Source organism: Cololabis saira, chromosome 5 (genome assembly GCF_033807715.1).
Source record: "Cololabis saira isolate AMF1-May2022 chromosome 5, fColSai1.1, whole genome shotgun sequence".
NCBI classification, from domain to species: Eukaryota; Metazoa; Chordata; class Actinopteri; order Beloniformes; family Belonidae; genus Cololabis; species Cololabis saira.
Window position 1 is genome coordinate 31436053 of NC_084591.1, and position 17145 is coordinate 31453197.

The 17145-nt window shown below is 40.7% G+C and overlaps 1 protein-coding gene across 3 annotated transcripts in view; it reads right to left on the reverse strand.

Moving 5' to 3' along the window:
- The window catches only part of ambra1b (autophagy/beclin-1 regulator 1b), a 28220-nt gene extending 11844 nt beyond the window's left edge, over positions 1-16376 (reverse strand). For 2 of the 3 annotated variants that reach the window (XM_061721559.1, XM_061721557.1), the window contains exons 1-9: positions 16128-16376; positions 11926-12133; positions 9762-9820; positions 6401-6584; positions 5799-5971; positions 5426-5492; positions 3036-4567; positions 2857-2943; positions 1325-1510 (exon numbers count right to left, since the gene is read on the reverse strand). In XM_061721559.1, coding sequence (XP_061577543.1) covers positions 1325-1510; positions 2857-2943; positions 3036-4567; positions 5426-5492; positions 5799-5971; positions 6401-6584; positions 9762-9820; positions 11926-12057 — 2420 coding nt within the window. In that variant the 5' untranslated portion in view covers positions 12058-12133; positions 16128-16376. Of the gene's footprint in view, positions 1-1324; positions 1511-2856; positions 2944-3035; positions 4568-5425; positions 5493-5798; positions 5972-6400; positions 6585-9761; positions 9821-11925; positions 12134-12786; positions 12835-16127 lie in introns of those variants that run through there. The other variant, XM_061721558.1, reaches the window with a different exon arrangement.
- Between the last annotated feature and the right edge of the window lie 769 nt (positions 16377-17145).

The window sequence follows — 17145 nt, forward strand, 5'->3', positions numbered from 1 at the left end:
GCGCTTTGGGCCCGATTTACTAAGATCCTAAATAAAGAGTACTAAATTGCGTGTGCACTGAAAAAGTTTGCGCGTGCTTTTGTTGTGTGTTTTGCGGGTGATCAACTAAGATTGCGTGCGCAATTGATAACAGGTGCAAACCACAGTATTTAAATGAGGTGTTGCGTGTCTTACGGTTTGCGAGCGCAAAATGAAATTTGACGAGTTGGAGTTAGAGATATTAGTGGAAGAGGCAAATTGTTGTGCCGTATTCAGCACCCCTGCCGTGAAAAGCACCCCCTCGTATATTCAATGATAAGTAGACCAAGAAAAAAAACAACACACTGACACTTCAATATATTTATATGTACACACTCACACAAACACATACTTAGGAGTTTATATTATATATATTTACAAATATTATGGAAGACAACACAGTAAGCAGGCTATTAATTAATGACATCAATAACCATTTACCCGATTTTTGTTATCTGTGACTGTGATTGTGGGAAAGTATGACTATTGTGGAATCCATGAGCGCATTTAAACATGAATCATTAACACAAAACTGGACGCTAAACAGAACGTGACACGGAATGAGAATATCATTTTTGTCAGACGAGGGGGTGCTTTTCACGGCAGGGGTGCTGAATACGGCACAACACCTGCCGGGGTATGACACGCTAGAGCCAACTGCAGAACAGGCGCACAATAAGAAACACTTTTTTCTCCATGAAAACACGTGATTTATTTATTGTCACAAGTAAAAAAATGAAGGTGCCTCCTGTGGCAACCTTTTGCTGCATAATACTCGATTTAACATTCAAATAAAATATTTCTCCTTTTGCATGTGGAGAATCCCCACCCCAGTCCTCAAATCAGGCACCAAAAAGCATCCCTGCGTAATGCTGGGCAGATTAGCACCTTCCTTTCGAACGTGTTAAATACAGACGCAATCACAATCCTCGCAAAAACTTTCAGGCTTGGTAAATCTCATTGCGTGTGGTAAAAGGAGATATTTCCATTTTCCCCTCCCAGTATTTAGCGATTTCTGGCGGGTACACCCCATATTGATTATTCATCAGGGCAAAAGTACTAAATGAACAGCGTGTGCTATTTTGCTCATTTGAGAGGCGCAGTCCTCTTTGCACGCTGTTAGTAGATCAGCTTGCACATTGGTTTGCGGGTGATGTCAAGTTTGCACACGTTTTTACGCACGCGTGTTGTGTTGTTTGACTGAAATAGGTCTAACGCGGACACTGTGTAAGTGTTAACCCCCCCACCCACTCGCACAGTCATGGAAGAAAAAGTAGTTTAACAAATGAAAAGGACGGACACTTACTCGAGCTCCTCAAAGTCCACATCACTGTTGTCCATGGAGCTGGCTGGGTTGCTGGTCGGGCTGTCGGAGGAAGTAGACATGGCCCTCAAGCGGTTCTGTTGGTAACGCAGTGAACGCTGACGAATGCTGTCCCGTCTGGACAAATACTGGATCATCCTCTGAGCATAGTATGCTGCTGGAGAAAGTCTGCAAAGCAAAGACGCTGACCTCATTATTTTCTTTCCAAGAAACAATAACAGTCAGAAATTGCTCTTGGTGCCTGACTGCATGGTTTCTCCTGATAACCAGAAGTGTGAGGGGAATCCATGCTTTCGAAATGCTTTAATGGTTGAATCTGAGTCAAGTCAGTGGTTGCTGACACAAAAATACAAAAAACACTTAGTCAGCATCATGTTAGTCACTATTATTCTGGATGGAGAAAATACTTGAGCTGGAAAAATTCTAACAGCCTCCCATTAAGCTGGGAAAATTAAGAAATATTTTAATTTGGACAAACTTCTGTACAAATGCGAAGCCATGCACAGACAGTTATCCGATCAATTAGAATATTCTGTAAAGGCCAAAAAAAAAAAATACAAAGGACAGTGAGCTAACAGAACAGAAAAAGCTAGATGAAGAGATGAGTACTCTTCAATCAGCATAGTAAATTAAATTATAACTTCTTTTCTTATGATACCAGACAACTAAGAGAAGTAAGAAAAAACAGAATTTCAGTAACAACTTAACTAGTATAACGGAGCTTCTCAAATTCGTCAATGAAATGGTGTTAGCTAGTTTACATTTAGCATTATGAGCTTGCCTGCTAAAGTGGAATCCCATTCTGTACTTACTAAATTTTAACAACCCAGATCAAATACATTTATCTTTATCATTTATCCTATAACTTTCTTCGATGGATGCAGCTCTTGGGCTCCAACAGTGTTGCTTCAACAGTCCTGGTGTCATTTCCAGGATAAGAGAAATTATGTGTTCACCTGCAATTTTGCAAATTTCCTATTTATTCCCATTAAGTGCCATATTTTTCTTAGTAACTCCCAAAAAATCTTTCCAACTTTGAAAATTCTAAGAATTTTGCGACAACAGTGGAAGTACATGAGGGAAATGCTATATATCAAAATATTCTATATGATTGCTACTCTTCTATTGAGAGACAGAGCTCCACATCTCAGGGTTCAGAAACAACAGCGACAGGAACATATGGAAATATTGATGAATATGCAACAGACTCAGAGACAAACTGGTTGGTTCATGTACCCCTGGTGGTACTGGTATTACTGGTTAAGCTCATCCAAAACACTCGATACTTTGTGTAATTGTGAGTCAGCAGATAAATATATCCATTTTATATTCTGCAGGTGAGACGTGTCTTGTTTCAGCCAATTTGTGTTTCAAAAGAGAAACATAAAAGTATTTCCAATATAGACAGGATGTGAGAAGAGAGGTTCTTATTTAAATCATCAACTCCACAATCAGAACAAATCAATAATTGCACCAAGCTGGATTTGTGTAAATAGGGTGTGTTAGCAGCGAACCTGGCTGGGTCAGGGTAAATTGGGTGCTCTCTAGATCCTGACATGTCATAGCGTGACAATGATAACAGAGATGATTCCAACAGTCTCCTGTGAAACAGATGTGAGATCAATCAGTTGGATAATTATTCATTCAACCTTTATAGCCAATGATATATCAGTGTGATACACAGGTAGGATACCTCCTTAGAGAATCCTCGTCTGGGGGGTCAACAGGCATTTCTTGGCTTAAGGCCTCTGGTGGATCTGCCGGTCTGCTAGTGGTGGCCTGCCGGTACACTCGCTCCCACTGTGCCGTGTCTTGGTTGTACACCAAGCCCACCGTCTGCTCCCCGGGCTGGCTGGGGGGTGAAGCTATGGGGAAGGCCACTGTTCCTGCCGCTCCACCCGGAGGGGGAGGCGGCTGCTCGCTGGGCTCGGGAGGGACCCTCCTCTCTTGTGTTTGAACTTCTAGTGTCCTCCTACTTTCCTCGGGCTGCCAGGGAGGTTGAGATGAAGATGAAGGGAAGGAGAAAGAAGAAGAGGAGGCCTCCGGCGTGGAGGCAGAGGTGGAGGAGGTCTGGTTCGTGCGCTCCCAGCGCTGGGAGTCGTGGTTGAAGGTCAGCAGGTTGTGGCACGCCCGGCAGCGGTTCAAGTGGCCTCGAGATGCTGGAGGAGGAACATTGTTCTCCAAGTTGTGGAAGGCAGGGGGCGGAGGGAGAGGCGGCTGATAGTGGATGATGGTAGGGGAAGTAGTAGAGGAAGATGAAGATGGTCCTGGTCTGTCTGGGTCCATGTTGTTATTCAGCAGCTCTTGGCTTGGCTCCTGGTTTCCATCTGGTATGTTGACACCTAATGATGGGTCAATGTCAATGCGGTCGATCTCCAGGAAGTAGCGACTCAGGTTACACTGCAGAACGTTGCGGAAGGAGGCCGTGTTGCTGCGAGAGCCGTCCCAGAACGGGTGGTGGCCGCTGCTCGTTCCTGCAGCATCTCGGGACCCAGAGTCTCCCTGCTGGGGGAAACCTCGTCCTTCAGTGGCAGAGGTGTAAACAGGGGAGTGAGACGAGCCGTCCTGCTGACGGAGCACTGAAAGAAGGCTGACTGAGGAAGAGGAGGATGTCCGGGGAGGCAGCATGCCTGGACCGACCCCACCTTCTCTCATGCTGAGCAGGTTACGAGTCCAGTCAGGTCCTAGCCTTGAGGTGGAGTGTGGCTCTATTCTACTGGGGATAATGGGATTAAGAGAAGTGCTGGCGCTGTAGTAAACGGAGGTGAAGGCTGAGGGTCTCTCCGAGGGCTGCCTTGGCTCTGTACGTGCTGAAGAAAAGGTGGAGGCTGTGGAAAGAGTGGAAGTGTCGGACGACACCCTGGTATCGGCCAGAGTCACAGAGGGACTATCTGTAGTCAGGGAAGGGTTACGACTGACGGAGCAGCGACTGCAAAGGCAAACCATGCCAAGGTGGTGGGTGCAACCGGGAAAAGGGGGTCCGTGTTCAGAGCTGGGGTACTGGGCCCGAGGCATGCTGGGAGAGTCTCCAATATTGTTTGCATTTTCACTAAGAGGCCTTGCCTGCTCACCTCCCGGCTGAGCACCTGGGGAGCGAGATGACAAGATGTGGAGGAAGTTGTGGAGGATAGGGGTGCGGCGCACGGGCTGAGAGGGCAGGAATGAGCGCTGACGGAAGTGAGGCATCTCAACGCTGTCCATAGGAACTTCAGTGTCCTCCTCATTCTGGAAGATGGGGGGAAAAAAGGACATTCGTCAGGCTAAGATGATAAATCAGTTGTTGAGCTTACAGCATGGTCCTGACAGATCAATAAAAACTAAATACACATTTTTCTAAAAACCAATGAACACTAACTTCTCCAGGGGTAGAGGTTACATAGGCAGACCCAAAGCCCAGAAAGACTGATGACAAAAAGAAAGCTCTGTGGTTTAAGATTAATTATGAATTTTGACCTTGTGGGGGATGGTCAAAAAATGGCTCTTTAACACTGACAAGTCTTTGTTTGGCAGCATAATTTAGTTTCGATTTCTCCTAATTTAATTTAGATACCAATTCCTGCAAAACAACGCTGCATTTCAGAAATAACATGTTAGTGATTGTTTAAGGAACAGCTACATTTTTAAAGCACTAATGACAATAGCCAACAGCTCAGCGATTCTGTGGTCACCGATTTGTGCCTCAGCAGTTCATACTTCCTTCTCATAAGAATTTGTTGATTGTAGAAAAGTCAGTGGACTCATCTTACAAGGACTTAAACCTCAGTTAAAGTGCAAAGTGAATTTTTAATTCTTCAACAACAACAACAACAACAACAAATTCCTGGTGCTCAACAATTGTGTACTTTGGACCCAATCGACCCCCCCCCCACAAAAACAAACTTAACATATCATAATATCATACAGACAGATAAAGCAACAACATCTCCGGCAAAATACTGCAGAAATTAAATTACAGGGATGACTGTCAAAAATCCTTTTGTAAAAAAGGCACTTCCTGATGAAGCAGCATCTGGTTAGGATATAAAACTTTGAGGTAAATATTTTCAAATAATCTTTTTAACAGAAACAGCCAATAGATCTTACCTGCTGATTGGATGGATTCACTATCGCTGTCAGCAGGTTGTGACCCAGAGGGTCAAATCTCACCAACCTACAACAGATGTGTGCAACTTCATCATAAACAAGGTTATGTTGAGGTTTTAATACAATATATTAAATATATAATCTAAATAAAGCTAACAAGTTGCTTTACAGGTTTTACTGAAAAGAAATTTTAGCAAAATATGGCACATTTAAATGCAAACATGTCTTCAGTTGCATGTAACTCGTATTTTGAAATTCTGCGTCGGTGCTCTGTTGAAAAACTGAGGTTTACTTCTAGCCATTTGTGAGGTCTGTCATCATTTAGCGTGAAATCCTATCACTTTGCTTTCCAGCGCTGGCGTCTTTAACTCACCGCACTCGCTCTGTGTCGCTGCCCGTTTTGACCACGGCAAAGGGCTCCGGTCGGCTCCAGTCCCAGAAGTGCAGCTCGTTGTTGGTGGCGATCAGGAGAAGCTGAGCAGTTGGATGGAAGGCCAGGGAAGCAATGGCCACATTGCTCTCTGTAAACCAACTCTCACTGCCACCCTGCAGAAACACCAGGCGTTTGTTTGAGAGCAGAAATATACCAAGACATACAACCTAACTGGTTTTTTTGTAGTTAATAAAAGATAAAAGCTGAAATTAAGATCTGATAAAGGATTCAGAGCATTTCAAATACGGAGGATCTCAGTTGCCATTAAGCTCAAAACTCAGCATTCTCATCTCTTTCAGTAGATGCCAAAAGAAGTCAGATTTTTATGTTGAGACATACTTTAGGTTTAAAAAAAAAAAAAAAAGGACTACAAAAAAGTAGTTTCAGAATACTGATGTGGAAATGTATGAAGAAGCAGACAAACAGGCTGCAGAGATATGCTGTGATGAAAAAAAGTGTCTGCACCTTTAAGAATCAACAGCTGGTGGCCGTTGCTGTGTGCAGAACCAACAGAGAAGGTTTCTGTCAGATCCAGTACTCACGTGCAGGTCCCAGATACGGACTTCGCCATCAAGGCACCCAGAGGCCACCAAGCCAGGAATGGTAGGATGAAAGGTCACGCACCAAGGGGTTCTCCGGTGGCCCACCAAGGAATGTAGGCACTTTCCAGTCTTCACCTCTGTTATGTAAATGTTGTGGTTGACGTGTGTGGATGCCATCAAGGTCCTAGAAAAGGAGGTTTTGTTTGGTTTTTTTTTTAGGCAGAAAGTAGCAAGTAGAGGACGTGTACAGCATTCAATTCAATTTCATTTATATAGTGTCTATTACAACAGAAGCCTTTTCCAGAGACCCAGAACATACATGAGGGAAAAGCAAATCTTTTTAAACTTTAAAGAATGTAAAGCTCCTCTAAAGCAAGTAAACCTCCAGCAAACCTCCATGATAAATTCATCTTCAAATGGTGCTTTAAAGAAAGTCTGAATCACAGAACTACATTAAGATCCAGAAAAAAACAGGATAACTTCCTTCAGTAGGAAGCCGACATTAACCACGCTTTGATTTCGCTTAGAGGTCTCAAATCAATCAACCAGATCTAACTAGAAGAAATCCCTAACAATGTGTATAAATGTTCCGGTGGTGGTCGGAGAGGCCGTTGGCACGGATTGGCTGTTACGTTTCCATCAGCCTGCCCCTGCCCCAGGGCAGCTGTGAGTACACATGTAGTTTGTCATCACCAGGTATGAATGGAGTGAATGAATAATATACAGCCATTGTAAAGCGACCTTGGGTTCCTTGAAAGGTGCTATATAAATGCAAGTTATTATGACGAAAGATCTGAAAGCCATAAAAATTGGAGTAGCAACAACATCACAGATGCAATTTTTTTTGGTATGTGCAAAAGATGCATTACCGACTGCATACTGTGACCGACTATGTCACATTAGTTTATTGGTTGGCTATCATCTACTTTACTTGACATTGGGAGGTGCTAAAAATATACAGCAATGGGCGCTTGTTTGTTACTACAGTCACTAATGTCACATAAAAGTTACATTTGGGGTGAGCTGTCATGGTGTCTGTCTTTGTCGACGGGTTTCTGGTCTCGTTTACAGGTGTGCAGACTAGGGATGCAAATTATCGATTATTTCATTAATTGATAGTTGATAACCTTATCGATCGATCATCGATTAGTTGATAAGCAGCGTTTTTCTCCCATCTGAGATACAAACATAATTTTTTTTGCTTATATAAAATACAAAGGACATTTTAATGTATTCCTTAATCAAATATTTATTTGATACAAAAGTAACAAAAATACATTTTTGTACCACAAGGAATATAATATAAAGTGCACTTCAAGGTAGGGGTGGGCGGTACACCGGTGTCATAGTCATCACCGGTGTGACACTGCGCCACGACATGGATTTTGCAATACCGTCAATACCGTAATAAATCAATTATAAAATAATAAGCCTAAATAAGGCATTAAAAACGTCGGTGATATGCAAGGTTTGCTGCCGTGTTGTGACAGCAAGAGGTGGAAACACAAGCAACCTGTTTCATCACTTAAAAAACACGCACGCCCGTGAATATGAAGAGGCAACCCGGGCCAAAACGAGCGCAAGTGGGACCAGCAGCTGCTGCTGGGACCGCTGCTCCGCTGGTGCTGCTGAGCAGCACCAGCGGAGCACGTCCCAAGACTACACAGCTTTCACTGCAGGCATCGTTTATGCTGCTACACCTTACAACAAGAGTAGTAAGAAATGCAGGGCTTAAAGTATTCCGGCACCGTCCCGGATCTCCGGCGTACGGAGTTTTTTTTCTCGGCATGCGAGTTTGAGTGCTTTAAAAAAAAAAAGGTTTGAGAGAAAAAAAAAAGTTTGAGTCAACCGAGTTCGTCTACCAATGGAATGAGAGGAAAGCAGCTCTGGCGCTCAACCAAACTAACACTAGCCAATCAGAAGTAGAGCGGGGCGGGTCTTTGACGGCAGCGGAGCGCAGAGCGCTGTTTCAACCTGCTGGAATACCAGTCACCCACTTCAAGATGGAGAAAAAATTAATGAATGTCGGTTTAAAAGAATCTTTTTGCCCAGATGAAAAAAAGAGTGACAAAAAATACCCATAACCATGTTCTTCTCTCGAAAAAACACACCTGTCCCGCGGGCTTTAGAAGAAAAAGGCGCTGCAGCGCGAGTCGGGATGAAGCGGCTCAGAAGAGCATGAAATACGTGCATGGCGGTGCTGATCTCCGCAATTTGAAGCTTTGTATAATAATTATTAAAAAAAAGGGTTGCTACTATGTGAATATCACTTATCACGGGTTCTTTTTGGAACGTAACCCTCTCGAAAAACAAGGGATTACTGTATATGAATACTCATGGCATAAACCTGTCAAGTTTTGGATTTAAAATGAAGGGAAATTTTCCACCACCCGCTGTCCAACCAGCCCAACCGAGGTCCAGTATTAGATTTTAAGACAAGTTCACTAAATATTTAAAATATAATATAATAAAAATAAATATAATATAAAGGATACTACCATTTACTTATTATATTATACAAATATTAACCTTATTCACATAAAGGGACAGGACAGGCTACTCCTCCCAAAACGTACCAAAAAATACCGTGATATTATACCGTCACCGTTCAAAAGATGAAAAATACCGTGATATTAATTTTAGGTCATATCGCCCACCCCTACTTCAAGGCTATTAGTAGTAGCAGCAGCCATAATAGTGTCATTTGTGCCAAGCAAATTTTAAGTTCTAGTTACGTTTTAAGTTAGAGTTTTGGCAGTGTTCAAAATAAAATGATGAGACCTGCTGTATTGGAGCACATTTTCTTTTAGTTAAAACTGTAGCGGGAACAGATGTTTAGAGAAACCTATGTATGTACCGGGTGAAGGCTGATTTATGGTTCCGCGTTACAACAACGCAGAGCCTACGCCGTAGGCTACGGCGGCGGCTCTGCGTCGATTTAAGGCGGAACCATAATTCAGGCTTTAGGGGAGCATATCGGAGAACAACCAGAAGAATATAGAGTGGATTAAAAATAAAAGTTAAGCACTGAGCTACATGTGTCTCCCGTCTGGGCCATTGCAGACTCATTGCCTGAGCATGATGTTACTAAAACCAAACATATCCGCCGTCTCTTTCTTCTAACTTTATGTGCGCGGCGCAGCGCGTTGTGTCGCATTAAATGTGCTCCGGGCGTAATACCAGCTGGTGAAATTAAACGAAAAAAATAAATAAATAAATAAATAGATTAATTGAAATCGTTAATTTGAATCGGGTAATTTCATAACGGCAATTAATCGAAAATCGACTAATTGTTAACATCCCTAGTGCAGACCAGCAAGAAGTGGGACATTCCAGTGTTCGGTGTGGGTGGGTGTCGTACCTGTCAGGGCTGAAGGCCAGCAGGAAGGTTGACCGAGGGCTGTCCGGCAGATCAACTTTCTGTCAGAGGCACAAACCAAAACACTTACACTCAACTCAATGATCCTTCCCTAAACTATGCAGTCTAGAAATAAACAAATACAGATATCAACATCAGTTTTAGAAAAATATAAAAGCGGAAGAAAATATATTGTGACATAAAATGCATGTACAGAGAGGAATAGTTTTAGAGAGAAGTGTGCTCACTTCCTCCTGAGCATCCGTAGAGACTTGAATCAGGCCTCAGTGACTGACACAATATATGAACAGTGTTAGAGGACCGTGAACACAAGAAGTAGTGCTGCTTGTCTGTGTCCAGACCTGTAAATCTGTCTTCTCTACACTGTCGCTATTCATTTGAGGCCACAATACAAAACAGCATTTTCATGATTGTCCAGTGCACTAAGAGGTGCTGTCAAAGTAGACATGATCACAGGGATATCTTAATTTGGCATATTGGCAGTCCCGAAGTGGTAACTAAACATCACTTGGAGACACATGTTCCACTCCTAAGTATGGGTGTACTGGCATGCTAGTATGTTAAGCTTAAAATGAGCATATTTTAGCAGATAATTTGGTTTTGTGCGACTGGTTAAAAAAAACAAACAGCACCCACAACAAAAATGAGTTTGAGTTACAATCTACAATCAGGCTGTAACAAGCTGAGTGATCAGACTGATATCAGGTTGAAGCCGACCACTTGGGGTCCACCGGGGGTGGCACCGCTAAACTAGCTGCTCTGAATATTTATCCCACAAGTCATTGAGCGTGGCACCAGGTTTGCCACTGCAAAGTTTAGAAGCATTCCAAAAGTGACCTTTTAATCCCGTCCACTTAAGATACACATCAAATCTATTTCGGCAAAAACTGTGTTTGAACTGAATTTAATTTAGACACAGTAGATCAAACTGACAAAAAGTCAGAATCAGACACAAGGAGGCCATAGAAAATCCAGTTATTATCAAAATAGAAACCAGTATGACAAGGGGACTCTGACTCGTACAGCGACGCATTTTCACATTATCAGCGGAAGGCAAAAGGTACAAATGTTAGAGCAGGGGTCTTCAATTACAGTCATCAAGGTTTGCACAAGTCTGTTAATGACACAGCAATTTGTATCACGCTGTGCTGAAGCAGGGAAACATCTAAAACACGCAGGAATTGAAGACCCATGTGTTAGAGGGTATCAAATAGGATTGTAACGACGAGCTCATTTTAGCAGTTGAAAAGAAGCACAGATTTAGCTTCTATCTTGGTTGTTGTTCTCTTTCAAAGTACAAATCAGAGTGACCATTTGACTGCCAAATCGTTGAGGTAAAACTCATTATCTTAGAAATCTAACCAAACCGGCACCGCTGAAAACCTTCTGACACGTTTGCAGTGATTCTGAGAATGAAACCAATATGACTAAATTGAATTATATTCATTAGTAATTATATTAGTTAATAAATACATACATTAATTTTGAAAGAAATGTCTTACTGAACATTTCAGTGAGCTTTTTTAAAAAGGACTTAAGTAATTAATCATAAAATATAAAAAAAAGGCGTTTTCAAATAGAGAAATAAATCACAGAATTAAAAAGATTTTGAAATTCATTTTCCATTCAGGCATTTTAAAATGTATTCCTCCTCAGGTCCTACAGATTTTCTCGAGTTGCACAGCTTGGAAAAGACATCACCTTGATCACCTTAAATTTAGTTGTTCATTTGTTTATTTGCTTTCTTAAGGGGCAGTGGGGGGTGAAGGAAGTGAAATTAGTCACGTCTTAGTGGGAAGCTTGATTTCACATTTATCTTGTTTGAGCTAAATACAATTGGAAACATTTTGCAGAAGATACTGAAAGAGCTTTTCTAGAGTGAGCTCTGTAAACTTGTAAACCATGGTGATTCACTATTATCAAGCATACTTATTGTTTTAGCTTTTTTAATTGTCTCCTGTTTAGCATAATTTTTTTAATTTTAATGCTTGATCGTGATTGTGAAACTTGTGTTGCCAGGTTTCCCTCCAGAAAAAGGTTGTCATTCTTTATGTGACTTACAGCAACCTTGTTAATATTGGGAAACTGCCATGACTGCTGGAGCCCTGGAGCCCCGTCCCAGTCATCTGACTGTGCTCAAACACACCTGACTCTGCCATTTCATCCAGCGGACCTTCTCCTCCACCAGCAGCTGCAGGAGCCTCTGTGAGCCGAATGTCTGGGATCCTCGCTCCCGGCTGGACAGAATCCGGACAGAGTTTCTCTGATGGGACGCCATGTTGCTGCGCGGACCTCTGGCTGTTGGCTGTTCACTCCCACTGCTGTTGATCCCTCGTCGCCATGCAGAGTCTAGGCTGAGAGAGCAGAACAGTTTTTAGTTTGAGCATGTAGGTGGCCACACAGTCACTGAGAATCAGAAAAAACATACAAATCAAACCATATTTGGATGCAGTTGTAAGAAGATGACAAAGAGGGTGACAGAGTGCAGGCATATTAACTATGAATTCTTAACCTAAACTGAAGTCTATAGTCCAAAAATGATGAGAGATCACCATCATAACTGGATTTGATCTCTCATCAAATCAATTTCACACAATAACTTCACTACAATAACGCAGCATGTTAAAGCAAAAACTGCCACCACATATACTGCACCCGACAACAGCAGACGCAGAAATGTATGCAGAATAACATCCTCTCTTAAATTCAGAGCCACAAAATGCTGTCCCACATTTAAAAAAAAACAACACAATCACCACAACAAGCTAGGCAGGTGTTACAATGTTCTGACACCCCGATTCATCTCTAACGTTACAGAAATAAACCACCCCATAATATATATTTGTCATCTGTTCTCTTTATTTGAAAACTCAATTCAGATTTCACAGCCCACAAGAAAATCCTGCCTTTTCCTTTGTTGAAGCACCCAAATACTGCACAGTGCTCTAAACAATTTGAACTGTGACACACTGTCATAACTCTGATACATTTCTCTTCTTCACCTCACCAGCTCTTTTCTCTTCTCTGTGAACCTCTGTCCAATAGTCTCTGTTCTGTCCTCATGCTCTTTTTCTTGTCTCCTCTGTTCTGTCCTCATGTCTTACATTCAGTCTCTTCTACTCTGTCCGTATGTCCTCTTTGTCTTGTGTCCCCTGTTCTGTCCTTGTGTCCTTTGTCTTGTCTCCTCCATTCTGTCCTCATGTCCAAACTCTTCTCTGTTGTCCTTTCCATGAAAAGAATGCAAATTCTGACTAAAATCGGAGTTTATTTTATATGAACATTGACTGAAGCTGTTACTTGATTGTCCATGTTGAGCTCATATTCTTTATTCTCTATTTCTTTTTTTTCTTCTCCATATGATAAAATATAACAGTTTAAAGATAGCAAACAATGAACACATTTGCTTAAACATTCATTAAATACATTTTCAATTAAATGTATTACATAAAACAAGGGTCAGTGTCACGTTTCACAACACCGTTAAGATAACACCAGATGTTTGTGATACCTATTATTATTATCATCATTATTAGGCTGATAATTGGCCAACCCATTAATCAATCTACGTCTATTATGAAGGCCTCTGCACTATTCATAGAATAACTTATTTTATTTTCTCATTAGTTTTCCTTTCTGTTCAGCTTTTTTTTTTATTATAATAATTGTTATAGAGCTGCCTTCTGCCTGTAATGAGATGGGATAGGCTCTAGCAGACCCCTATGACCCTGTATAGGATTAGGAAATTGAGCTACTAATGTATAGAATACGAATGAATGACTGACTGAAATAATGAATGAATGTCATCAAGCTACTTATCAATGGTTCTTGTGATTTGATGAGTAAATAATCTGTACATTTACAGAGAAGGAAAATAAGCATCAGCTGTATAACAATAACCAAATGGGTGGAAGATTATTTTGACTGACTGTTTGGTTATATATACAAAACATATGGCACACCTGAGGGAAATTATGACAACTTCAAAAAATCAAAACAATTACCTGCAGGTTTAATGATGATGTGTTATTTGATACGCAAATTTATTCAAAATGTATATTATCAAAATAAGAGCTTTCTGTAGCTTTTTGTATAGACACTTTGAATAAATGTGAATAGAATATATTTTTTTCTTTAAAATACTGACTATAAAACATATGTATACCTTTCAAATCCTCCTTTCAATTCCTTCAAAATTCAATAAATTCATTGATAATATTCCAGAAAGTTCTATAAAATTCAGAGCAGAAAAAAAGGAACCTGCAATTGAACTTAAAAGTGTAAACACTTCAAGTTTTTTACAGACCATTAATCAACATATTTCCTAAAATATTCCACACAGAAAACCCAGTGTATCCACAGATTTGTATTCTTAATTTGACTCTACAAGCGTCTCAACAACACGACCTAACCAAAAATAATTAAATAAAGTCAAAATGTACATGTTTACCACAGAGGATGCAATCGCCACACCATCAAAGACACCTTGAAAAATAACCACCCACATCTCCTCCAAAGTTGGATGTTAAACCTCCTCACACGGATCTGAATGAAAATCAAACCTCCAAACAGCTATTCAACAAAGGGTTGTGTAATCCCAGCCCAGCTTCTCTTGACGTCCACACAAATGACCGGAGACATGAGGAGAATTTGCCACCAAGTTTCATCATCATACAGATGATGAAACTTGATATCATGTGGGAGTTAGCAATCTTCTCAACATCAATGAAACCAGGAGCACGAGCTGGTTGTAGGTTTCAAAAGAAGGGAAAAGGGGTGAACATCATTGACTGTATGAACGATGCAGAGGGAGAATCATTATAACAGAGACCCTGTCAGGATCATCCCACATATCTGTTCCAGTTGAGAAAGCTTAGAAAAAAAACTGTACTTTGTGACAAAACTAAATTCCACAACCAAGTTGTTGCAAATTGACAACAGAGCAAATGTAACCATAACAAACCGATGGGGTGTGCACAAACCACAAGGCTCTGCACTAAAAGTGACCAAAACTAACAACTTCAGCAGCCATCTACAACATTTTTATCTGCACTGTGAGCTCATTGGTTTTGGAAGAGAGGACAAGCATTCCTGGGAGAAACAAGGATGGAAATCATTGTTTGAAAACTTAAATTGTGTAACAAGAGAAAAAACCCAACTAATTTAATGCCAACAAAATTCATCACCAACAAACAGCTGATCCGCCAGCACCAAAACTGTGAACTCTGTTGTCAATATGTCTCAATATTAAATATATAATCTGTCTAAAAGAGGACAAGCATTCCTGGGAGAAACCTGGATGGAAATTGTTGTTTGAAAACTTAAATTGTGTAACAAGAGAAAAACCCAACTAATTTAATGTCAACAAAATTCATCACAGCTGATTCGCCAGCACAAAAACTGTAAACTCTGTCGATAATACGTCTCGATATTAAATATATAATTGTCTAAAATTGATTATTTTTTAGCCTTAATCCTTGAACTTTTATCATTATTTCATTTTAATTAACTATATTGTATGTCAGTGTGCATTGGTCTCCCAGTTTTTATTTTTATTATGCTTATTTTTCAGTCAAAATGTCAAAGCACTTTGTATTTCATGTACCTGGATGAAAGGTGCTATACAAATACAATTTGATTGATTGATTGATAAAAGAGGATAAGCATTCCTGGGAGAAAACGTAAATTAAATAATTACCTGCTGTACTCTACTGCCCTTACTTTTTAACAACTTGTGCTTTTTATTATTTTACCTCCTTTCTTATCATTTTATTTGTTATTTACTGTGTAATTGTGTCTTGCTGCTTTTAATGTTGATGTAAAGCACTTTGAATTACCTTGTGTTGAATTGTGCTACACAAATAAACTTGCCTTTAAAGGTCTGACATGACGTTCGTCTGAATGTTAAATATATCTGAAAATAAAATCTATCTAGTCTAATATGCAACGTGATATTCCATATAATTAATGATACAATCTGATTGTAATAATACAGGTTAAGTAGCAAACCTGCTCCATCCTGCAGTTTACAAACAATTATCACCAGCGGGGCTTTATCAGGAATAAACTTCACCTGACAACGAGACAGATGTGAGTGGGAGGTGGAAACACACCTTACACCTCAGATGTGAGTAGTAAATCACAATAACACTAATCACAAACTGACCGTAGTTATCTGACACGACTGTGAAGCTGCTAGCCGCTGTGAGCAGAGCTAACCCCAGATGCAGCTCAAAACCGCGGAGTAAAGCAGGTTAATGTGTTGTTACTGCCCCCCCGAACTGGCAGATGTGTTATTAGTGTCTTTTACACACAAACGCAGAGTTAAAGCACAGACAGAGTTTGGCCTACCTTCTTTAATCGAGCGGCTCTCTGCCATCAGGAGCGGCTAATGCTAGCAGGCTACCTCGGCCGAAAACGAACAATGTGGTCGCTGACAAAGAATAAACCGTTTAGCGGTAACATCCGTGTAACGCTGTGATTTTACTGAGCGCCGCCTATTGAAGTCGAAGGGCAAGAATGATTTTATTTGAGGACGGGACGCTTTCTGTGGCACTGCTCCGATGTTTTATACGACGAGCTGCTACTGCGTAACTTGCTAGCTGCTAACTGACGGCAGGCTGACTAACAGAGCGCAGAGCTGCGTCTCACCCTGATACGAAGCTCACCCGGAACACCCGGCCAGAGGGGCGAATGTGTGCTGCTCTGCGAGAGTACACGCTGCATCGTTGGTTTTTGATACACGTATGATTAAACCTGCATTTATTCACTTGTTTTCCCAGCGTCGATAAGCTGCTCTGACATCGACTAGAAATCCTGGAAATGATTGGATTTCAGAACATTTATTTGGATGGATGAAAGGGTGGATGGATGGATGGATGGATGGATTAAAGGGGATGGATAGATAGATAGATAGATAGATAGATAGATAAAAAGTAAGGACATTTGTGTTTAATAGATTATTTATTTTGTTCTAATGCATCTTGGCAATTAGGGTTGCAAAGGGGTGGAAAATGTCCGGTAAATTTCCGGAAACTTTCCGGAAACTTTCCATGGGAAGTTAAGCTGGGGAATTTTGGAAATATTCCAAATTGGAAACTTTCCATGGGAATTATGGGAATTATGGGAATTATTGGGAATTATTGGGAATTTATGGGAATTAACTGGAAATTGGGGGTAATTTAAACAAACTGTATCATATCCAAACATAAATGTAAATATTTATTTTGTCATAAGCAGATATCCATGCAGGATAATACAAAAACATGACATTTTAACAGATTTATTTGAGTAGAACTTTAGTTTTTATTCTTGTATGAACAATTATTTTAATGAACAACAAAAACATGAATGTTGAGTAAATACTAAC